Source organism: Pituophis catenifer, unplaced genomic scaffold (genome assembly GCF_029215685.1).
Source record: "Pituophis catenifer annectens isolate HBS135680 unplaced genomic scaffold, rPitCat1.0.hap2 SCAF_8, whole genome shotgun sequence".
NCBI classification, from domain to species: domain Eukaryota; kingdom Metazoa; phylum Chordata; class Lepidosauria; order Squamata; family Colubridae; genus Pituophis; species Pituophis catenifer.
The window spans coordinates 72,669,526-72,687,762 of NW_027256888.1; the positions used below are offsets into that span (position 1 = coordinate 72,669,526).

The following is an 18,237-nucleotide window of genomic DNA, read 5'->3' on the forward strand; positions in this document are numbered from 1 at the left end:
CAACCACACAGTTAGATTAATGGTGTAAACAGACAGGGCTGCACTATGTAGATCAGGGGTGTCAAACATAAGGCCCTGGGGCTGAATCCGGCCCGTGGGTGCTTAGATTTGGCCCATTGGGCCACCCTGAAAACAGTGAAGAACCGGCCCACGGTGCCTCTGCCAGCGAAATAGAGCTCGGGAAGGCCACATATGACCCTCCCAGAGTCTGTTTTCGCTGGCAGAGGGCTGCAGGAGGCCGTTGCAGCCAAAAACGGACCTTGGGAGCCTGTTTTTGCTGGCAGAGCACTCAGGCCACCACAGGTGCCCCCCTGATACAAGCTGGCCATGCCCACCCTAGCCAGTGCCCCCTCAAGGTCAAACACAACACTGATGTGGCCCTCAATGAAATCGAATTTGACACCCCTCAGCAGCGGTGAAATCCACTTATCTTTGCTACCAGTTCAGGAATGGGAGTGCGTGCACCTCTTCTGTGCATGCGCAGAGCCTTCTGCGCGTATGCAGAGGGTCAAAAACAGGACTTAATGCCGTCCAGGTGAGTGGGCAGAGCCTCCCACCACCGGCGCTACCAGTTCGCACAAGCCGGATAGATCCAGCTGGATTTCACCGCTGCTCCTGAGGTAGGTAAAGAGGTGTATGATTTTTCTGTTTTTATTCTGGGGCGAGAAGTAAGATGCATGAGAATTCACACAGGAATGTATTTCGATTGTATTAAGTTTATTTTAGGATTTACAGTACAGTTGTCATGTTTTCCACCTCAAAATCCTGCACCAAGTTCCAGAAATTTTAAACAAAGGTAGTTTCATAACTACAAATGACTGACATTAAGTGTGAATGGAGATTCTCAGTCATGCAGGTCATGGTTTTCCCAAAGACTGCTAATGGCCAGATGATTGCCAAGAATATAAATCCTTCCATTCTCCACCATTCAGTCAGAACTGAAGAAGCTTCTTGGATGAGAAGTGAAACGTCTTCAAGGAAAAACAAAGTCCAGTCGCCTTTTGAAAAAAGCACCTTTGGGACCGACATTAAGTGCTTTAAATCCCAGTGATTTCAACATGCTGTAAAGTGTCTTCTTAACCCTCTATTGAAATCAGTGGGAATTAAATGTGTTCCTTGTTGTCTGACTGGCAATTTCTGTGTGGCGCTATTGATGAGAGCGTAGGATGGTGAACATTTACCATCATCCCTTGAAGAGAAAAGAAAAGTCATTAGGAAGAAACCAGACCAACAAAAAAAAAGGTGTGCATTAAATCTGCATAAGCTATTTTAAATGCATGGGTGTGGATTTAGAAATACAGAAGATAATTTTAATAGAAATGTAATGTGAATCCCATTCATCAAATGGAAGACTGCAAGCAAGCTTCTACAGGTGCTAATTTTGTGGGACAGTCCTTCAAACAGAAAGAACAAATGGAAGGGAGTATTTGTAGCTCAGGGTTGAACTGTAGAGTCCATGACTCTTAGTTGTTTGCTTACAGATGCTCTATTAGCCAACTAGTGTAGTTAACATTATCAATGATCAGTGCTAATCTAAAAGATTAGATCAGCACTGATTTAAAAGAATTAAAAACAAATGCATTGTCTCACGAGAAGAATTCTTTACAAATAATCCCAACATATTATTTCAAATTGATCTGGATCTTTAGTCTATTTGTAACTTTCCAAAAACAAAGTTTTATCAGCCTTCTGCTGTTTAATAAAAAAATTAATAAATGAAGTTCTTAAACTTGTAGTTAAAACTTCTTTGGCTAAGGATGGAGAGAAACGCACTCGGTGCTGTAAAACCTGTTGATGCAAATAACCGAAAAGCAATTTCTGAAAGCGATTAGAAAAGGAAATATACAAACTTAGTGTCCTTTCAAAGGCATCAACCAAGGTTTGAGCAAAATGGCTATTCCCTTTTTTCTCAGAACATTAAAACATTCTGGAGATCACTATCTCGTGGTCTCTTCATGAGCAGCAGATGTCTGGATTCTGGAGCACTTGTGGGTGATCTCGAGTCCCTTCCTTGTGCGGAGAGGAATTCGCTTCTCACCGGCTCTTTATTCTTTAGAGCTGTCTTCAGTCCACCATTTCTTCCCCCAAAATTCCATGTAACATTTCATATATTCATTATCTACTAAAATATAGTTTCCCGTAGTTAAAAAAAATTGCACTCAATATGCATCAACTATGAGGCACCAAGCCCTGCAACAAATTGATCCTTATTTCCTTTAAGAAGTGGAAGTAAAAGTTTACTATTGGGTTTGCTTTTGAGGTAAATTTTGAAGAAAAAAATTAAGCTGTGTCCACCGGAACAGCATTGGCTGCCAATAAGATAACCAGTTTTGGAGTAAAACTTCATTCTTAAGATGAGTTCAAAGTTAATGAAGGACTTACTCTGGATGTATAGATACATTGGACTATTCAAACAATTTTTCTCCCCAGTATTATCTTGGAAAAATGATGATGGAGAAACTTCTAACTTATAATATAAATTGAGAGCAAACCAGGGGTGAAATCCAGCAGGTTCTGACAGGTTCTGGAGAACTGGTAGCGGAAATTTTTAGTAGTTTGGAGAACCGGCAAATACCACTTGTGGCTGGCCCCAGAGTGGGGAGAGAATGGGGATTTTGCAGTATCCTTCCCCTGCCATGCCCACCAAGCCATGCCTACCAAGCCACACCACGCCCACCAAGCCACGTCCACAGAACCAGTAGTAAAAAAAATTGGATTTCACCACTGGAGCAAACCTTATTAACCCTGATGATATTACCTAGTTTGGTAAGGAAATGTCTGCACCGGAACATCCAAACTCAGAAAGCACCAGGGACCTCATTTCAACCCTGAACTATGAATATTCTCCTTGATTAATTCCTAACTATGTTTACATCGTGAGTAAGAGGGCAATCAAGAGATCCATCGGTAATTTTTCCTTGCATCACAGTTTAATTCTTTAATGAGGTCAAAGCAGTGATAAGTAGAACTTCATAGCAGGAAAGGATATCTGCATGAGTAGATGTTTTTCAATAAAGAGTAATAAATGCAGTTTTAAGAGTCGGGAAGGGAAAAAAAGACATGAAGGTAAGCAAAAGAAACCAGCAAAACTATTCCAAAAGCTTAACGAAATTCTAAAAATAAAAATGAAGAAATGTAAGCAGGCACACAGCCCAGAACTGTCAATCTGCTGTCAGAAAAGCAAAAGTTCAGAATAAATTTTTTTATGTTGTCAGCACTCAAGAGTTTTGCCCTCAAGAAGCAATTTAGTAAAACATATTTAAATGCAGTTCAGTACACCTATTTTTTTCAATGTACGTAAATATGATGGTAGGGAATAATTCCATTCTTCCCAAGAGGAAAAAAAAAATATAGGACAGATCTTGGTCCCATCCTTGAAATGTCATTTCCACTGCTTTTTCCCCACTTTCACTGGGAAGTGATAGTTTTAAAAAAATTAGAGTTGATGTTTTTCTGTTAACCAGCAATGACTCAACAGACAACTGTTAGATTTTTTTTTAAAAAAATATCTTACTCTTCATTTCTTTGTGACAAGGAAAAAAGAATTTCACCCCCTGCCAGCTATTGGCTATAGCAGGGGTCTCCAACTTCGACAATTTTACGACTTGTGGACTTCAACTCCCAGAATTCCTCAGCCAGCATGTGCTGGCTGAGGAATTCTGGGACTTGAAATCCACAAGTCGTAAAGTTGCCAAGGTTGGAGACCCCTGGACTACAGCAGTGGTGGGTTGCCCCTGGTTCGGACCAGTTCGCAAGAGAACCAGTAGTAAAACCCGCGGGAGGCTCTGCCCCCCGCCCCAGATGTCATCATAGGTGATCTGCGGCAATCCCGTTGCGAACCTGTAGTAAAGATAAGTAGAACCCACCCCTGGACTACAGCATCCCAGAAGCTCAGGGTGATTACACTTACTCAAATACATTGCTTGTTAAAACCCAATGCCAAAATAAATGAAATGAGGCAAATCAGGAGCTACACAACTACAATCACCGGCAAAAGTCTTCCCCAATCTGGTGACTACCTGGTGGTTTGGCCCAGCCTGGACTGAGGGGTTTTTTGGTTATTTTAATGGCTTTTAATATATGTTTAAATTATATATTTATACATTCATGTATTTTATGTTGGGATATTTATGTTTTTTATGTCTTATTGGGTTGTTTTTATTTGTTGTGAGCCGCCTTGAGTCCTATGGAGATAAGGCGGCATACAAATTATATTAAATAAATAAATAAATAAATAAATAAATAAATAAATAAATAAATATAGCACTCAAAGTTGTCCAATTCAGTAGACTAATGGATATCCAGAGGTATTTCACGAGAAGAGTCCTCCACTCCTCTGCTCACAACAGAATACTTTATGCCACCAGGCTTGAAATTTTGGGCTTAGACAACGTAGAACTATGCCACCTTCGGTCTGACCTAAGCGTGGTACACAAAATTATCTGCTACAATGTCCTACCTGTCAATGACTACTTCAGCTTCAACCACAATAACACACGAGCACACAATAGATACAAAGTTAAAGTAAACCGCTCCAAACTCGATTGCAGAAAATAGGACTTCAGCAACAGAGTGGTCAATGCCTGGAATGCACTACCTGACTCTGTTGTTACATCCTCAAACCCCCCCAAAACTTTAACCTTAGACTGTCTACTGTTGACCTCACCCCATTCCTAAGAGGTCTGTAAGGGGGCGTGCATAAGTGCACCAGCGTGCCTACGGTCCCTGTCCTAATGTCCCCTTTTATTTATATCCATTTCATTTTATTCATAGTTATGTTTATACTTATATCTGTTATCTTATATATGTTTGACAAATAAAATAAATAAATAAAATAAAATAAAATAATAAAATAAAATAAAATAAAATAAAATAAAATAATAAAATAAAATAAAATAAAATAAAATAAAATAAAATAAAATAAAATAAAATAAAATAAAATAAAATAAAATAAAACAAATAAAAATATAGCCCCAAGCCAGCTTTGGAGAAATTTTTCAGTGGCTTTTCAGACCAATGCTTCAAATATTCATGAAGCAAGAATGACAACGTTGCTGTATTTTGAAGACGCAGAAGATGTTGTAAGGCTTACACGAGATTAATATCTACCATGCCACAGAAGCTGAAGCTCTCAAATGCTTTGGCTTCCAAATGAAAAGAGAGGACTTGTTGGAAAAAAACCCTGGTGTTGGGAAAGATGGAAAGCAAAAGGAGAAGGGGATAGGAAAAGAGGAAATGGTTAGAGAGTGTCATCGACATAGTGAACATGGGTTTGGCAAACTCTGGGAGATAGTAGAGGATGGGGGGCGGGGCGATTGGTGTGCTGTGATCCATTGGGTCACAAGGACACAATTTAGCAACTAAACAATTATCATGCAACCAGACATCCATAGTAATTTTCCTCCTGCACCCTAGAAAACGCTAGAATTCCATGAAGAAAATCAAGGATTCTTCCATTAAAGGATTTCGAGTGATTATTTGCTGTTCCAATCTTTTGGAAGAACTTCTAGGACCAAGAAAGTATTGGGTTTGTTCCCTGACTTGGCCTACTTCATAAGATTTCCAATAAAGCTAAGCACTTTTTGCATTTTCTGGAAACCCACAAGTTCTTCTGAAGGCAGTCCTGTGCTCCTCAACATAAACAACAAAACAGAAAGCATTTCTAAAAAAAGCAGAAACTTGGAAGAAAATTAGGAACTCAGATGAAGAAGTTGGTTTTTCTTACTTAGCCAGATTGAAGACAGAGGCTGCGACCAGAAGAATAGTTCTAGAAGTAGGTCAACAAAGTTCAAATCATTTTAGCAATAAAGAAGAACATAGCATGCATGCTAATTGATAACACCTTCACCAAGGGGAATCCTAGAATAGAATAGGAATTCTATTCCTAAAGTCAAGATAGGAAGAATTAATATGGTGACTCTCCACATAGGTTAGGGATGCAATTCTCTTTAGCCATGCTAGCCAAGAACTCAAGCTGAGGAAGATTCCCTCCTTCCAAAGACCAGGGAAAAAGAAGTAATTAAATCATCTAGTGACAAAAGCCAACAGAGATCATTTAGTTAGGTATAACTATGGTAACTTTACGACTTGTGGACTTCAACTCCCAGAATTCCTGAGCCAGCATGGCTGGAATGCTGGGAATTGAACAGATCCTAAAGTTGGCATACCGGTAGTTGCCTACCCCAATTTAGACCAAACTGAGACATGGTCAAGTCAAAGACTTTCATCAACAAAAGTTGAGCTGTAAGTTATCAGATCAAATGATAATCAGATAGAATTTGAAGAAATCCTTCTGGGGTTCTTTGCAGCTTTCTTGTGCTTTCCATCATCTGGAATGACATGGTTTTATTTGAAAATGGCTATACTTGTCTTCACTTAGGGACGCGGTGACTCAGTGGCTGAGACGCTGAGCTTGTCGATCGAAAGATCGGCAGTTCATCGGTTTGAATCCCTAGTGCCGCGTAATGGGGTGAGCGCCCGTTACTTGTCCCAGCTTCTGCCAACCTAGCAGTTCGAAAGCACATAAAAAATGCAAGTAGAAAAATAGGGACCACCTTTGGTGGGAAGGTAACAGCGTTCTGTGCACCTTTGGCATTGAGTCATGGCACATGACTACAGAGATGACTTCGGACAGCGCTGGCTCTTCAGCTTTGAAATGGAGATGAGCACCGTCCCCTAGAGTCGGGAACGACTAGCACATATGTGCGAGGGGAACCTTTACCTTTTACCTATACGTGTCGAACGTCTACCACAAGCGCTTCAGATGGTCAGAGAAGGAGCATAGTCTTCACTATACCTTCTCAGCTTGCAAATAAATTCCACACGAATGAGAGAGTTTTGCAAATTGCCAGCACTTTGAATTGGACTCAGAAACAAAGCAGCAGCTAGTACAGCTTACATAACATTCATGCTATTCTGCTATAACAGCTTCCTCCTGTGAAAAGACACACTTTGCACCAGCTGTAACTTCCAAGCAGCCTTCAAGGGCAGTCCCAGATAAAGCAAATGATAGTAGTCCAATGCAAGAGGATACCTGCATGAATCATTGTGGTCAGCACATCTTGCTCCAGAAAAGACTTCAGCCAAAATTGGGTGGAAGGCTGAGTGATTCCAGAGAGGGTGTGGAGAATGCAATAAATGTCCCATTTGATTGCTTTTACAGTGTTTACAATTTTATGGTCATAGAATTTTGTATGATTCAGTTCCTGCTGGGAACAGTTTATTTGAACACTTGTGTGGCTTGTAATTGTTGCATATGGCTTGGAATCTTGAAAGGAAGGGGAGTGAGAGATTTAGAGAGAGACATTGTTCTCTTGGACAGGACTTCTACCTGTTGATCCAGCAAGAGTGATGAATAGAATAGAATAGAATAGAATAGAATAGAATAGAATAGAATAGAATAGAATAGAATAGAATAGAATAGAATAGAATAGAATAGAATAGAATAGAATAGAATAGAATAGAATAAGGTAGGGTAGGGTAGGGTAGGGTAGGGTAGGGTAGGGTAGGGTAGGGTAGGGTAGGGTAGGGTAGAGTAGAATAGAATAGAATAGAATAGAATAGAATAGAATAGAATAGAATAGAATAGAATAGAATAGAATAGAATAGAATAGAATAGAATATTCTTTATTGGCCAAGTGTGATTGGACACACAGGGAATTTGTCTCTGATACATAAGCTTTCAGTGTACATACAATTAATAACAAAGTAATATAAACATAAGATACCAGTAGGAGAAGGTACTAGAAAAGATGAGAAGCATAATAGTAATACAGCCCCATTTACATGGGTAACATCCTTAGATATAGGACAGGGCTGTGGGAATTTAGGTGTTCAGCAGAGTGATGGCACGAGGGAAAACACTGTCTTCATTTCTAGTTGTTTTGGCATGCAATGCCCTAGAGCGCCGTCCTGAGGAGAGGAGTTAGAACAGTTTATGTCCAGGATTTGAGGGGTCTATGGATATCCAAGAGAATTCCCAGATTGCATATTGACTCCTTCAAAAGGAGCATTCCTCATTTAGAGCCCCAGATTAAACTAACTTGGCATCAGACAAGAACATGTATATACAAAAGTATGAAGGCTATTGCTTAACGCATTGTAAGCCGCCCTGAGTCTCCGGAGAAGGGCGGCATATAAATCGAACCAATAAATAAATAAATAAATAAATAAATAAACAAACAAACAAACAAACAAACAAACAAACAAACAAACAAACAAACTGCATGGATAAATACTAACTCCATGCAAATATCTTTCATTTCAACAAGTCTCCCCAAAGCCTTCACGCAATGGGTCAAAGCAGGGGTGAAATCCAGCATGTTCTGACAGGTTCTGGAAAACTGGTATTGGAAATTTTTAGCAGTTTGGAGAACCGGCAAACACCCCCTTTGGCTGGCCCCAGAGTGGGGTGGGAATGGAGATTTTGCAATATCCTTCCCCCAGGAGTGGGGAGGGAATGGGGATTTTGCAGTATCCTTTCCCCTGGAGTGGGGAGGGAATGGGGATTTTGCAGTATCCTTCCCCTACCACGCCCACCAAGCCACATCACGCCCACCAAGCCACGCCCACAGAACCGGTAGTAAAAAAAATTGGATTTCATCACTGGGCCAAAGCTTTCCTTGCATGTCCTGCTCAGCCTTGGGTAGAGATATATCACTATATATGGATGATCAATCTCTCTATGGTTAAATGTAAATGTTAAAAAATGGGGAGAAGAGGCACTAAGACCTCCTTTGTGCAAACTTTGTACACTGGAGGGGCCACAAATAAAGGTCTCAGAGGCCAGTTTTGACTCTGGAGACATCAAGTTGGTCGTCCCTATCCTAGCTACTAAGTTTATTCAGAAAATTTGGGTTGAAAGAGACATAGTAAATGCCCAATGGCATTTCGGCAAATCTTTAATGGATGTTTACTTTTTCACCCTAGATTGGAGCACCTCGCCACAAGTGGTACAATGGAGTTGTCACCTATTGTCACTCAACCACAATGTCACAGTACCACAAGGAGCTTTGAGTGGCAGTCTGAGCTCTGTGACTGCGGCGATGACTGTAACATCTGTGAGTGAATCCTTACGTGATGGAGTTGATCCTTGATAGCTTTGTTCCTGAATTGTTCTTCCTTTAAATGTTGATCCAGCTCTGTGAGCAAAGATTTTCCACACTCGTTTCCTGTCAGTGTGTGATGGAATCAGAAGTTCAGAACAAGTTAAATTGATTAATTAGGTGTTGTTAAGTGGGTGTCAGTTCTTAGCAACCACATAAATAGATTTTCTCCAGGGCAAAGTGTCTCCAACTAGGTCCTTCCAACAACATACCCATAGCCATTGAGTCTATCCAGGAGTGGGATTCAGCCAGTTCGGACCGCTAATTTTACATCTGGTTCGCCAAACCCGTAGTTGCAAGGACTGGCTGGCACCGCCCACCCTGCCATGCCCCTCCCAGGAGTCTCCACACGGCCCATTTTGGATGCCAGGTAAGTGCAGCACCTGTGCAGAGGCTCTGAGAGGGCGAAAAACGGGCGTCCCGGAGTTTCCAGAAGTCTAGAAACTGGCCCGTTTCCGGCCTCCAGAGGGCCTCTGGAGCCCAGGGGAGGCCATTTTCGCCCTCCTGGAGGCTCGAAAAAAGCCTCCGGAGCCTGGGGAGGATGAAAACACCCCGCTCTGTGGTGCAGGAGGCTAAATGGGTCACACCCACCATGGCAATGCCTACCTAGCAATCGGGTAGAGAACCGGTTGCTAAAATTTTTGAATTCCACTCCTGAGTCTATCCATCTGCTCTCTGTGTTTCTCAACTTTGGAAACTTTAAGATGTGAGAACCTAACTCCCAGAATTCCCCCGTCACCATGTAAGAAGGATGCAGTGTCCATCCTGCTGATGAAGAAAAAGTGTGGGATGATACCTCCTTGCAAATCTTCTCCTGGGTGATTGCAGTGTAAGAATTCTGAAGCGACACACCCATTAGTGTGACATACCTCTTGCTAACACATAATAATTCCAGATATTAATAAGCAAGAACTCTAAGTCACGAACACCTTGCTGATCTAGAAAACAGTGACACAATGCAGTTGGAAATTTCTGGCTCACGGGAGGCTATTATGAAAGTCCATTGTTCCTTTAAATGTGCCTTCCTAAACAGCTTCTCCCAATGTTGAGTCTTCCGGAAGGGTGGAGATGACAACTCTTGCAATTCTGAGACATCATGGTTAGAGCTATTAAACATGTCTACGTATTTCGTAGTCCCCACCCTTCTGGAATGCACCCGCTTGGAGAATTCTATTCTAAGAACAAGCAGGGAAGCATGGTGTTTACATTTACTACACGAGCCACGATGGCACAGTGGTTAGAGTGCAGTATTGCAGGCTACTTCTGCTGACTGCCGGCTGACTGCAATTTGGCAATTCAAATCTCACCAGGCTCAAGGTTGACTCAGCCTCCCATCCTTCCGAGGTGAGGACCCAGATTGTTGGGGGCCAATAGGCTGACTCTGTAAATCTCTTAGAGAGGGCTGTACAGTGTCAGCTTCCAAGCTGCCATAAGGACGGAGAGGAGAGGCTTGAACTTTTTACCTACTTAATTCCCCTGAAGAACTGTCTCCACAGAGATGGGATGGGGGGGGGACATTCCTGTGAACTGACGGAGATGGGATGAGAAGAGTGACTTGGAAGATGGCCAATGAGACACAGAGAATTGGGAACCGGAAAGAGAGGTTTTGGGGGGGCCAAAGTTCAGTGCTAACTGCGCATTGAGTCAGGGTCAGTTCGTTATGCTCAATAAAGAGAAAAATTTCCTCAAAGATCGGGCGTTTGGAAATTCATTTATTTGGAGATAACAACGAAGCTTGACATACAGCACTGTGAAGCGGTATATAAGTCCAGGGGTGGGCTTCAAAAATTTTAGCAAGGGGTTTTCTGCTCGGTTGCTGGGTGGGCGAGGCAATGGTGGGCATGGCCTAGTTAGCCTCCTGCACCCTGGGGTGGGATGTGGGGGGGGGCATTTTTGCCCTCTCCAGGCTCTGGAGGCTTTCCTTGAGCCCCTGGGAGGGCGAAAACGGCCTTCCCAGGCTCCGGAGGCCCTCTAGAGGCCAGAACCGGGCCCATTTCTGGCCTTCCCAAACTTCCGGTAGGCCTAGGTTTTTTTTGTTTTTGTTTTTTTTAATTTTTTAATTTGATTTATATGCCACCCTTCTCCGGAGACTCAGGGCGGCTTACAATGCGTTAAGCAATAGCCTTCATACTTTTGTATATTTATACAAAGTCAGCTTATTGCCCCCACAAACTGGGTCCTCAATTTACCTACCTTAGAAAGGATGGAAGGCTGAGTCAACCTTGAGCCTGGTGAGATTCAAACTTACAGTAATTGCAGACAGCTGGTGTTAATCACAATGCTATCAGTCTGCTGAGCCACCAGGCCCTGTGGAGGGTTTTTCACCCTCCCCGAGCCTCTATGTGCATCCTGCACTTACCTGCATCCAAAACAGACCGCATGGGGACTCCTGGGAGGGGAGGGGCGGGTTGGGCAGGGCCAGCCAGGAATGGGATTTGGGGGTTCTCCGAACTACACAGAATCTTAGCTAGAGGTTCTGCCGAATCCCTGTGAACCCCCAGCAGCTGACCCCTGTATAAGTCTAAGTGCTATTGCTATTGTTTTCACTTGAGGTTATAAAGATGAATTTTCTTTGATCGCTTCCCTAGGTCTGTGTGGAGCTTTCTGCTACTGTTGCCTGGGGTGCATCGTGGCCAAAGACATGGACGAGTGTTGTTCCTGTGGTCCTACGGTGGCCATGAGGACACGATATCGCACTTTGTACAGGATTCCGGTAAACTCATTGATCATCGCAATGTTTCTCTTTTTCTTCTTCTTTCCCATTAATTGTATTTTAAAAAAGAGTTTTTCTTGCAAAGTAAAAACAAAACAAGTTTAGGCCTAAAAGAAAAGTGATAAATTAATCAGAAAATGAAAAAGAAAAACGAGAGAAAGAAAAATGGCACTGGAAAAAAAGTGACTGATGGATGTTTTTCACACTTACGACAGTTGCGACATCTACACAGTCACATTAATAAAATTCATGCGCGTGGCAACTGGCTCATATTTATGATGGTTGCAGTGTCCTGGGGTCATGGGAACCCCTTTTGCGACCTTCTGATAAGCAAAGTCAATGGGTGGAAGCAGGGGTGAAATCTACTTACCTTCCCAACCGGTTTAGAAGTGCACACGCCGTGCATCATGTATGCGCTTGGACCCTCTGTGCATGTGCAAACTCTTCTGCACATGTGCAGAGGGTAAAAAACAGGTTAAAACCAGGAAGTAATGACGACTGGGTGGGTGGGTGGAGCCTCACACCGCCATTGCTACTGGTTCTCCAAACCACCAACTGCCATCGCTACCGATTTGGCCAAACCGGTCCGAACCGGGAGCATTTCACCCCTGGGTGGAAGCCAAATTCACTTTACAACCGTGTTACTAATTTAATAACTGCAGCATTTCACTTAACAACCGTGGTATGAAAGGTTGTAAAATGGAGCAAACTCACCAAACAGCTACCTTGCTTAGCAACATAAATTTTGGGCTCAGTTGTGGTTATAAGTCGAGGAATGCCTTTCAGGTGTGAAATGCTCCCGGTTCGGACCGGATTGCCCGATCTGGTAGTGATGGAGGCGGGTGGTTCGGAGAACTAGTAGTAAAAATCCCTGCCCTCCCCATCCTTTTTTTCTTTTAAATGCCTCTGATGATGCCAGCTGAGTTGTCTGATCGTCAGAGGCTTTTTTCCTTTTAAAAGCCTCTGACGATCCCAGCTGAGTTGCCTGATTGTCAGAGGCATTTAAAAGAAAAAAAGCCTCTGACGATCAGGCAACTCAGCTGGGATCGTCAGAGGCTTTTGAAAGCATTTTTTTGCAACCTCTTCGCCAAAGAGGTTGTAGAAAAAATGGTTTAAAAGTAAAAAAAAAAAAAAAATAGCCACGCCCACCCAATCACATTACCACCACCACCCCACCAAGCCATGCCCACAGAATCAGTAGTAACAAATTTTTGATTTCACCACTGATGCCTTGTATATATAAAGGAGCAGCTTCTAATGTTTTTTTTCCCCCCAAGTCATAAATGCATTTACATTTTATCCAATCTCTTTAAGGTTCCATTGTGGGCCTCTTCTTTCCCTCTTCTTCTCTTTCTAGTCACCAAAGCTATAAATCATAAATTCATTTTTTTTTCTGCTTTCAGCAAAAAGTCCATAATGGCCTGACCTATGTAATTTCCCTTTCTCATAAAATTCAGGAACTTAATTTAATTTGCACTTTAGTGTATTTATTCTTCAAAGCTCAAAGGTATCCTTTACAATATGGCCAGAAGTCAAGAGTGACGTGTTTATTACAATACACTTTTTCTTTTTTTTATTGTTGTTTTAATGGTTGTTTTAATGGAATGTACTTTAAAGTTATTTGGGGACCTGAACTGTCAGTTACTCAGGTTAAACATCAGTGAACTTTCACCCTTAAAGATGAACAAATATATTCAAGCGTACATTTGTGTAGATCATTGTCCACACAATGAAGTGTATTTTGATCCATAACAGCTTACTTAATGACATATGCATTATTTATCTTTAAGGTGCCACTTGGCTCCTAGGCTGCAAAAGATTTCTGTGGCTACTTTTATGAAAATTATACGTGAGAAATATAACTTCTCACTTCTATAAGTGAGAAAAATTGCTGTGGTTGACATATGAGAAGTGCTAGAGACCAAGCTGCTTGATAGACTAATGCTCAAATTTCTTTAAAGCCTAAGAAGGATGGCCTGGACACCAATACTAAGAGTATTGGACTGGTACCAATAAATGAGAATATTTGAAGGGTTGAAATTTGGGATCCTTGGTGCTCTCTGAGCTTGGTTGTTTTCTTGCATTTCATTACCCAAGCACTGATTGGGTTATGAAACATCTTCAAGAAAACAACTAAACTCTTTGACTGGTGTTTAGAATAGATAGAATAGAATAGAATAGAATTTTTTTATTGGCCAAGTGTAATTGGACACACAAGGCATTTGTCTTGGTGCATACGCTGTCAGTGTACATAAAAGAAAAGATACGCTCATCAAGAATCATAAGGTACAACACTTAATGATAGTCATAGGGTATAAGCTATAAGCAATCAGGAAACAATATCAATATAAATCGTAAGGATACAAGCAACAAAGTTACAGTCATACAGTCATAAGTGGCAGGAGATGGGTGGTAGGAATGATGAGAAGATTAGTAGTAGTCCAGACTTAGTAAATAGTTTGACAGTGTTGAGGGAATTATTTGTTTAGTAGAGCGATGGCGTTCGGGAAAAAACTTTTCTTGTGTCTAGTTGCTCTGGTGTGCAGGGCTCTATAGTGTCGTTTTGAGGGTAGGAGTTGAAACAGTTTGTGTCCAGGATGCGAAGGGTCTGTAAATATTTTCACAGCCCTCTTTTTGACTCCTGCAGTATACAGGTCCTCAATAGAAGGCAGGTTGGTAGCCATTGTTTTTTCTGCAGTTCTAATTATCCTCTGAAGTCTGTGTCTGTCTTGTTGGGTTGCAGAACCAAACCAGACAGTTATAGAGGTGCAGATGACAGACTCGATAATTCCTCTGTAGAACTGGATCAGCAGCTCCTTGGGTAGTTTGAGCTTTCTGAGTTGGCGCAGAAAGAACATTCTTTGTTATGCTTTTTTGATGACGTTTTTGATGTTAGCTGTCCATTTTAGATCTTACGATATGGTAGAACCTAGAAATTTGAAGGTCTCTACTGTTGATACTGTGTTGTCTAGTATTGTGAGAAGTTTAGAGAAGAGGACAACAATGGGATGGTTAGAGATGTATGAAGAAGAGGGCAGATGTCTTGTTAGAAGTCCTTCCACTATCTCTAACCACGGACCACGGCTAAAGAATGCTCCATAGAACCACATAGGAACAGAGACCAACAGGATGAAGAAGAAGTTGAGATTAGTCTACTCTTGTTTGGCTTTGTTAGAGTTGAAGGACAAAGTGTCTCAGTTATCTGTTCCCTCCAACCTCACTCTGACCAGAAATTAACTATGTCTACCATGAGATATTCCAAAATAGTTCCACTGTAAGAAAGAGGCACCCATTTGTTTCATGATAGGTTTCAAAGTTCTCAGTTTCAGGTGTATAAAAGTCATGGTCACTCCACTGGTGATTGTCCCTGCCATACACATATGCACCACCTGCTCCACCCAATGTAATGATTTACATGCACTTTGGAATGAAAGTTCCATTTTATTAGAGATGTCATATTGGCACATCTGGGAAAACCCGAAACTGAAAGCTTCCAGGTTTTCTCCACCCAAAAGAAAGCCCAGGTCCCTTCCCTGCACCCACATGTCCATCACATGATCCAATCAATGGTCCATCTCCAACTGGAGATGCCTCCCCATCATGCCACTCCAGGTGGAGGCCAAACGTCCTTGACTCTCTGAGAAAGGAATGTTGTTTAGACTAGATATCCCTGCAACTCCATGCAATCTCCCCTCCCAGTTTCCCACAGCACTAAATGTGGGAGCCCTGAAGATCCCAAGAAAAAGATGGCCTCCGGGGCTGACAAATTGTCAGGTTCTTTCGATAGCAATATGTAACTGGTTTCCTATTTCCTTCTCATTGGACACCTACCAAATTATTTCCTTTACAAAGTACAGGGCGAAAGAGGGATGACCTGGTTTCCTACTTCCCACCTCTGTTCTGCTAGCTATTGCTACACAAAGGATTAAAGCTAGAATAACAAAAAGCCCATCCCTTTGGAACTCTCTCTGTTCTTTATCCACAGAGTTATCTATTATCTGATAACATATCAAGTACTTTGACCTGTTAATCTCTTCGTAGTTCATGTCCCTTTCCCTGCTTTTGCCTTTTGCTTCATTTTATCAATATCTTTGCGATGTTTGCTGAGAAACAATTATCCAGCAGTAATTTTTGCTAGCTGATCTGATTGGGGTGTGCACTTGCTGTGATCTGCATGTAGGAATTGAATGAGGGAATGCTGGGGGGGGGGAAAGTCAGCTAGGAATTATCCAAATGAAAAGAAGGACTGGGGCAACACGATTTTTTTTTTTAATTTTGATTTATATGCCGCCCTTCTCTGGAGACTCAGGGCGGCTTACAATGCGCTAAGTAATAGCCTTCATCCTTTTGTATATTTATACAAAGTCAGCTTATTGCCCCCACAATCTGGGTCCTCATTTCACCTACCTTTGAAAGGATGGAAGGCTGAGTCAACCTTGAGCCTGACGAGATTCGAACCTGCAGTAATTGCAGGCAGCTGGTCTTAATAACAGGGTGCTTTAGACCACTGTACTACCAAGGCTCTCTCTTATCTCACTGATGATAGCAGTGTCCCGATATTTGAGGGGCTGCCACAAAGAAGAGAGGGCCAAGCTATTCTCCAAAGCACCAGAAGTTGTGGATGCTCGAACACTGGAAACTTTTAAGAAGAGATTGGATAACCATTTGTCTGAAATGGTAGAGGGTTTCCCACTTAAGCAGGGGGTTGGACTAGAAGACCTCCAAGGTCCCTTCCAATTCTGTTATTCTATTCTATTCTATTCTATTCTATTCTATTCTATTCTATTCTATTCTATTCTATTCTATTCTATTCTATTCTATTCTATTCCATTGAGATTGGACAACTGTTAGCACTCCAAACTACATTTTTTCCAGTACTGACATAAGGAGGAGAAGAGGGGGCAGCTGGCAAGAGGACGCTTGACTTTTCACCTACTTATTTTCCCTGAAGATAATATCCCCTAGGAGATGGGATGGGAGGGGGGACATTCCTGGGAGCTGAAGTAGTAGATATGGGGAGAGTGATTTGGAAGATGGCCAATGAGATGCAGAGAATTGGGGAACGGAAAGGGAAGGTTTGGGGTCAGGAAGTCAGTGTTGGCTACGACGGAGTTGGGGACAGATTGTCGTGCTTAATAAATGAAAGAGTTCATCAAAGACTATTTGTTTGGAAATGCAATTTATTTGAGACGACACCGAAACCTGACAACAACCATTTTTCTGAAGTGGTGTAGGGTTTCCTGCCTGAGCAGGGGGTTGGACTAGAAGATCTCCAATGTCCCTTCCAACTCTGTTATTCTGTTAAATGTCCAAGACATGTTGTTTGAGTTTCCCCAACCAATTTTCAGCCAATCTAGTCCAGGTCTGCTTGGTTTTTTTGCTATCTGCCAAGATTTACTAGGTGTTCCATTCCGTTGTGATACTTTGCTTATCTCAGAGCTTCCAAATGTGTTCCTTCTTGCTCAGTCCATCTTCCAAGAATGTATATGGGATGTGTTGACGTGAAACCTGCTCCAAAGTATCTATTACATCCCATATCAGCTGCTTTGTCTTACGGTCTGTCCAGTTTAATGAGGTTGGACTGTGTCTTTCGTGGGTTTCACAGAGAAACAACATCCGTCACACCTAAGATTACGACAGGGAAGACAGAAATCTCCAGATAAATACAGCTCAGAGCCAGCTTTCGGACTGCTTTCATTGTATACAGTAAACTATCATTCAAAATATAGAACTGGATTCAGGATTGTGATTTCTTTCTCTCTTTTTTTTGCTCCTCAGGGAACGATCTGCTCAGACTGTCTCATAGTCACTTTCTGTGGTCCTTGTAACCTTTGCCAGCTCAAGAGAGATATCAACAGGAGAAAGCAGTTAGGGATTTTCTAGGTAGGCATGCAAATACTTACTATCTGCGAAGATTGGGTTGATCGGGTAATAATAAACATGAGCAATTTTCCAATGTAATCCCTGTTCTTTTCTGCTAGGCTGGTCAGAGAGCAGCAGGACACATGAAGAAGGACCTCAACTTCTCAGGACCTCAATAGATCTCCTGCAAAGTTCTGCACCGTAGAAGCTCCATTTGCACCACTGGCAGGGTTCCCACAGGGCTTGTTTGCTTTGGGCTTAGCGTTTTGTGGTTTGCATTGTGATTTACAGATCATAATTAAAAGTGTGTCAGCATGTGGTTTTTAATTCAGCAAATTGTGCCTTATTTAATAAAACTGGGAATAACGTGTGAGACTGTTGTCCAGAGCTGGGTGTTCAAACTCTTTTCGGGTACAACGTTGTAAATCAGGGGTGGGCTTCAAAAATTTTAGCAAGGGGTCTCTGCCTGGTTGCTGGGTGGGCGTGGCCATGGTGGGTATGGCCTACTCCTGCACCTGGGGGGGGGGTGTTTTCTCTTCCTGGGCTCTGTATGCTTTC

At 42.1% G+C, this 18,237-nt stretch overlaps 1 protein-coding gene across 1 annotated transcript; it reads left to right on the forward strand.

The window, feature by feature from the left end:
* The first annotated feature begins 8,956 nt into the window (after positions 1-8,956).
* LOC139320612 (placenta-specific gene 8 protein-like) lies at positions 8,957-17,700 on the forward strand. Its single transcript, XM_070949002.1, has 3 exons — positions 8,957-9,059; positions 11,693-11,817; positions 17,596-17,700. The coding sequence occupies exons 1-3, from the start codon at positions 8,957-8,959 to the stop codon at positions 17,698-17,700; spliced, it is 333 nt and encodes a 110-aa protein (XP_070805103.1).
* Positions 17,701-18,237: the final 537 nt, after the last annotated feature.